Here is a 7297-nt window from a genome sequence, read left to right on the forward strand (position 1 = left end):
TATATATATCTGTATGTGTATATGTTTGTGTCTGTGTTTGTCCCCCCGACATCACTTGGCAACCGATGCTGGTGTGTTTACGTCCCCGGAACTTAGTGGTTCGGCAAAAGAAGCCGATAGAATAAGTAGTATGCATGCAAAAAAAAGCCCTGGGGTCGATTTGCTTGACTAAAGGCAGTGCTCCAGTATGGCCACAGTCTAATGACTAAAGCAAGTAAAAATAAAGGATAAGCACATATATATACACACACACATATTTACATATTCTCGCACAAACACACAGCAGACATACACATACATCTGTGCTTTCATATTTCCATATATTTGCTATCATATAAACGCCAACGTAAAAACAATATATCTTACAGTATTTATATATATTGGACAGTTATAGATTGCCATGTCATATAAATGTGATGAGATATTTGATTCAGTCTTCAGTTTAATATTCAAAACAGCCAATGGGATATGATGTCCTTGAAAGCTGGAATAATTAAAAAAAAAAGAGAAAGAAAAAGGATATTTTTGTAGAATTTTGAAATTACAGTAATATTATAATTTCACAATTAATTGTGTTTTTATGAGAGTTAAAATAATGTCATTATGCAATGTTGGACCCTGGTATTCAGGTTTCTTTGACATTTCGTTGAGGTTTATCGGTGGCGCAATGACGAATGATAAAAATATACCATTTTCTTCTTCTTTTTCCCTCTCATCCACTTTTTACTCATCTTTTATTCATGAATGTCATGGAAAACACCAATATCACCAACAACAGCACCATCTTACCACTATCAATGCCATCATCATTATCACCATTATCTTCTCCTCTTCCCCACCATCGACCCCTCATTTTTATCATTTCATATCATCATCATCATTTCCTCTCCATCTCCCTCCTCCTCACCACCACCACCACCACTACCATCATGATCTCCTCCCCCACCTCCACACCCACATTGTCATCACCATCACATTTGTTTACTTAACCAGACAATTTTCTGTTCTTCTAAAATGCCTGAATTCTGTTCAGAATACTTTTTCCGACTATGCTACATGGCTACATCTACAGATCAACACTAAATGTAATTCTTGTGATGGTTTCAATATTTGTTTGTTTTTTTTTTTTCTCACTAAATACTTTTTTGTTACAAGCACTGTTAAACACTGACAAACAGAGCAGGATTTTTATTCAATCATGGATGTGGGATTTGAACACATTATTGTGGTGACTAAACAAAATATGGATTTCAGATTTTGGCAGCAATTTCAGGAGAAGGGGATGAGTCAATTACATCAACCTCAGTGCTCAACTGATACATATTTTATTGGCCCCAGAAGGATAAAAGGCAAACCTCAGCGGAATTTGAACTCAGAACATAAAGACATGAAATGCCACTAAGCATTCTGCCTGGTTTGCCACCTTATTCAAATTAAATATAAAGGACCTAGAATCCTCTCAACTGTTCTGATAATGAAAATATAACATATTGCAATATCACATGTTTATTGGAGAAAAAATCTAGGCACTTTTCTGACTTTGACTACACTTTTCTTTGATATTCCCAAACATCATTTGAAGAGATGCAATCATTAGATGAAAGTTGTGCTGGATTATTGATTACAAGGTCATGGAGAGTTCAAACTTTACTGTATCCATTGTTTTATGTCTCTGAGCAAACACAGAACTCTGCTTACCAAGTTCTTCCTCTTACTGAAGAAGATTGGTTTACAAGAGCTCTGTGCTGTGCTGGTGCCACATAAAAGCACCCATATCGATGTCATATAAAAGCACCTGTGCTGGTGTGACATGAAAAGTAGCCAGCACACCCTGTAGAGGGGTTTGCATTAGGAAGGGCATTAGAAACCAAGCCAATCAGACTGGAACCTGGTGCAGCTCTCCTGCTTACCAGTTCTGGTCAAACTGTCCAACCCATGCCAGCATGGAAAACAGGTATATGATGATGATGATGATGAAACACACACACACACACACACACACACACACATATGGTTCAGGTATTTCTTTATTTGGTAACATCAAAACATTTTACTCCTGTGTATGTAGTAAATCCTTATTTTGTTATATTAGTGAAATAGAGATTTACTGCACGCACTGAAAAAGTAGGGCGTTCTGATATTACCAGATGAGGAAATACCTGGGTCATAGGAGGGTATGGTAGTACACTACCAGCCCTACTACTAACATGGGGACTTGGCCACATTCAATATTATTTTTTTTAAATACATTTATTATGGACTTCCAGTAACGCATGCACAATGATATACAGTAACCTCTTTTATACTGTCTCCCATCCAAAGTGAAGTGTTCATGACCAGACTACAGTTTACGTGCATACATGAACACAAGTAACCTCTCATTTGAAATTCTACTAGGTAAACTGTATGTTTGAATATCTCACTAATTCATTTGCTATTATCATTAATAGAGTGCATTTTCATTCTTGTGTCTTTAATACTAACAATATTTTGTTTTAAGCCTGTTTTTTTTTTCCGGTTAATAGTCTTCATTTATTCATCATTGATTTTTAATATTAAATGCATGTTCTGTTCGCAGCTGCTTTGCAATATTTCATTTTATATAAGGTGGCAAGCTGACAGAACCATTAGTATGCTGGATATTTAGCAGCATGTTCTAATTCTGCCAAGATCAACTTTACCTGTTATCCTTTTGAGATCAATAAAATAAGTGCCAGTTGAACATTGAGGTTGATTAATTGACTCTGCCCCTCCTCCAAACCTGTGGCCTTGTGCAAGAATTTGAAAACAATATTTAATTTTATAGCTGTCAGCTTTAAATTTTACATTTTCAATTATTGCATGCTTTGGTGTTCTACTAGAAATTAATATTTCATTGCTTTAACAACAGTAAATATACTTTTAGCATTTTTCTTTTCAATATAAGTAATACTTAGATTACACTGATATTAAATATCTACATATTGACTTGCTTTGCTTCACTTTCATTTTATATGTATCAATATTTAATTATATCTTTGCATGTATATATATATATATATATATATATATATATTTATATATATATAAACAATACACTTCTGCCATTTCGTTTGCAACAAAAAGGTGATAATAATGTAAATGAGATGGGCTTAATTTTTCACTACACATAAACATTGTTAGGATAATAGTATAATTATATTGTATTTAGTAACAAATACAATCTATATTAAAAATGGATTGAAGTGTGTGTTGTGCATGTATGCTTGTGTGTGTGTGTGTGTGTGTGTGTGTCTGTATATATATATATATATATATATAAATTTACTGGCAGTATTTTGAGAGTAATTTTTTATTGCTTTATAAATGCATATTCTTTTGACATAACTGCATTTCATCCTTTACCTCTATTTTACATTTTCCAATGTTGATGCTTGAGCTTCCTTCATGTTGCATGTCTTGTCAGTGTTTTTCTCACATGCATACCACATGTATGCTTATGCTTATACACTACAGGAATATATGATGCGATGATATCAAATCAAGGTAGAACATGTTATCTTAAAAGTAATGTGTTCACACTATTACTACTACTACTACTTGCACACACACACACACACACACACATACAAACACACACACACAAAACAAACACAGTGGTTGCTTTCTTATATATGAAGAAAGCCATTATGAGAAAGAATCATTGAAATGAGTCATTGATAATGCAATGTGAGGCCCTTATATGATTCTTGAGCCCTGCCAAAGATTTGCACATTGTATTGTATAATGCACAGTTATGCTGGCTGATGGAAGGAACAGGTGCCACAGTATGAAGTCTTTTGACATGTCTTTTTAATCCTCCAACTGAACGGCACATCTTTCCACAGATCGCACATGTTCTGTATGGAACAAAAGCCATATCAAAATTTACATGAGGTTGATTCTTGTGACTTTTTTGATGACTGACCAGGCCTGCATGACTCAAGCATTTCCTCATACAAATTACACATGTACAAACCAACATTCCTTCGTTTTCTATTGCTTCATTCTTTCTAAGCTTTTTTGTGATCTTCTCATGCTTCATTCTCTCTCTTTCAAACTTCGAACAACCACTGTGCACTCTTTTCTCCATTCATTCATCTATCTATCTATCTATCTATCTATCTCTGTATGTATGTATGCATGCATAAACATTTGTCAACTTACCTTCCAACTTGTAAGCAATGCTCCTTATAGTCCCAATCTGCCCCATACAGGAATAAGTCAGTGAGGACTAAAGTCCAATTTGCTTCTTGAACCATTTCAACTACATCAAAACACAATTCAACCTGGAATGATACATGTTTTATTCAGACAATAAAATTCCAATAATAAAATTTAGTTAATGTCCTGTAAATTTAATCTGCTCTGTCAAATGTGGTGTTCCAACTTGGCATTGCTTAAACTAAAGGACAAAAGAATTGTTATCGTAGAAGTTTGCCTTCACTTCATAATCCAAATAATAAGAATACAAAGAAATCTTTTAACACATTTTTAATAATTCATTATAACTATTTTTGTACCAACTCTGCCGTTTACGCAACAATTCAAAATGAAAGTTTATGTAATGTCTGTGGCTGTAGACGTTAGAGTGCTCTTTGATGCAAGTCTGATGATGTGCTACTCTAATGCCTAAAACCACAAACTTTATATAAATTTTCACTTCAAATTTTTGTATAAACTGGCATTTCAAGCAAAGTTGGTACAGAAACGGTTGTAATGAATCATTAAAGATGTGTTAAAGGATTTCTTTATCTTATTATTATTTGGATTATAGTTTACTCTTTGCCACATCCACACAATGGAACTACCATCATGAAACCAGAATTTTCTACACTTGCAAAATTTCAGTACTAGTCTGGAATTCAACAGTGTTGATAGCCCATAACTTGGGTTCAGTGCTTCTCTGGAAATACCCTACCTTTATACCCAACCAGGACGTAAGATAAAAAGTGAATTTAGTAATTTAACACAATTTTCATATTTGTCACAGAAGTTTCTGTATCACTTTGTTTCTGACCTTATTGCATGTAAATGATTCCTTGGAAAAGATTACACAATATATATGGTTCAATATGGTACTTCATCTGACTAGTCATCTAACTAGTTGTCTGACTAGTCATCTAACTAGTTGTCTGACTAGTCATCTGACTAGCCTCTTTGTATGTAGTTCACAATATATTTATAGTTGGTGTTGATTATATAAAGAGAAAACAAGACAATAAGGACAATTAGAACAATAAGGACAATGAAAAAGGATAACAATAATAACAATACTAACAGTAATAAAACTAACAGTAGCAATACAAGAACCATTCATAAGACACAAATATAAATAGAGGGTGATGGTAGAAAAAATCATCATCATCAAACAGTGGCACCAGCAGCAAATGTCAGGCCTCTCTTAATGTTACTGGTAACATATAATCCTGTATAGCTATACAGAGTCGGGCCATCATTAACCCTACCAAGTTTGTTTGGTGAGGAATGTGAGTTTTGTTGGACACCTTGCAAGATGATAAACAAAACCTATCAAAGGGCAGATGAACTCAGTAGGGTCAACAGTTATCCATCTGTACCTTTCTTTGTTTGCTGTGAGGGTAAATAGGCTACCATTGCATTGCAAAGCTGTGACAGCCTTTTTAAGAGAAGGAAAACTCTGAAATGAAACCAGTCCTCAATATTAAAAATATTCTGGTAGGGAATAACAATCATCATACAGGAAGAATGAGTTCTTGAGTTTTGGTCAACAATCTTCCTAGATATGGTGTCTTGATAAAAGCACTGAAAGAACTGAAAACTCTATCAAACCAAAATATAATGGGTTATACAGGGCCACAAATTTTCATGAATCTAAAGTTAGTGCAAACTGTAAACCAATTAATTAGGTGATGACTAAGGAGTACTTCTCAATTTTATTACAAAACCTATATGAGGTATGATAAAAGAAAAGTTACATAGTGATACCACTGGGTGGTGTAGGGTGATGGAGTGTTAGGTTATGAAAGTTATGGGAGAAGTGAAATGAAATTAGAAGGGGAAAAAATCATATATTATTGTGTAGCTTAAGGGTAAATGGAGAAAAACGTAGATAAAGCTGTAAGAATAGAGATATGTGTGGCAAAGTAAAACTGACCTGTGCTCTTGAAAATGTGTATGAGATAAAAACTCAAAAAGAAATAATAGCCATAATCAATTTGTAGGGACATGGATGAATAATAAGGGAACATGACAGAATATAAGGGAATGTAAGGGAGTTATGTAAATTAGGAAACCATGAAAGTTGAAACTGGTGCTCCAAGTTGTTGGAAATGAATTATTTCGTGTGAAAGATTTGTGGTTAAGGCACCATGAAAATGAAGCTTACAAAGAAAACTTGCAAATAAAACTTCAAAGGGTGAAGAAATCCTAGAATTGTGGGTGAAAAACTAAAATTAAAAGAAATGATATAAGAATGAAAAAGTAAAAGAATAAAACCTTCAAAACCATTGGATAATTAATCCCTGATTATTCTAAATGAAACCTTATAACAACCTAAAGTTTGTATATAAGGGTTAAAATTTAAAAAAAAAAAAGTTTATAAAGCAATCCTATAAGAAAAGTGCTTAAAGAAAATCCACAAGGGTGGGTACAATATAAGTAGAGTAAGAGTTAAAATGTGTGCCAACACAGGTTTAGTAACATATATTAGAAGTTCTATGGAAATTTTTTTAAATGTGATTTAACAATTATAATAATTGTATTCTTCACAACCCACATAAATTTTCTATATGCACTTGTCATTACATTTTTATACACTTGTTTTAGTCTTCTGTACGAACTATTTGATATTATCAATAATCTGATAATATTTAATAACAGAGAATGTAACAGTTCAACTTACCAAGTCTAAGGAATATTTATGAAGGAAACAGAAATCAGTTTTCACTGCTGTTAATAAAGTCTCGGGATTGGCCATTCCTCCAAGCCATAGTGGCATAGCTTTAATACTCCAGTTAGAAATATCAGCCCCAGATAACTTATCAAGGAAGATTCCGAGCTGATGATGTTGGCGATTTAAATCTGAAGGAAAAATAAATAGTATAATACTCAAGAAAAGATTGAGGATACTAGAACTAATTAAAGAATTTGATACATTCATTTATTTATAAAGTGTGTGTGTAAGAGAGAAAGAGAGGAGAGAGAGACGGAGAAAGAGAGGGAGGGAGAGAGAGAAAGAGAGGAGAGAGAGACAGAGAAAGAGAGGGAGGGAGAGAGAGAAAGAGAGGAGAGAGAGACA

The 7297-nt window shown here is 33.7% G+C and overlaps 1 protein-coding gene across 1 annotated transcript in view; it reads right to left on the reverse strand.

Annotated features, from left to right (window-relative positions):
- LOC106883723 (dynein beta chain, ciliary) overlaps nucleotides 1-7297 on the reverse strand; it is a 273290-nt gene that overhangs the window by 41488 nt on the left and 224505 nt on the right. The window contains exons 70-72 of the mRNA XM_052974147.1: nucleotides 6902-7080; nucleotides 4186-4307; nucleotides 367-484 (exon numbers count right to left, since the gene is read on the reverse strand). Of these exons, the coding sequence (XP_052830107.1) occupies nucleotides 367-484; nucleotides 4186-4307; nucleotides 6902-7080 (419 nt within the window). The remainder of the gene's footprint in view (nucleotides 1-366; nucleotides 485-4185; nucleotides 4308-6901; nucleotides 7081-7297) is intronic.

The sequence above is a fragment of the Octopus bimaculoides genome, chromosome 17 (assembly GCF_001194135.2).
Source record: "Octopus bimaculoides isolate UCB-OBI-ISO-001 chromosome 17, ASM119413v2, whole genome shotgun sequence".
In the NCBI taxonomy this organism is placed as follows: domain Eukaryota; kingdom Metazoa; phylum Mollusca; class Cephalopoda; order Octopoda; family Octopodidae; genus Octopus; species Octopus bimaculoides.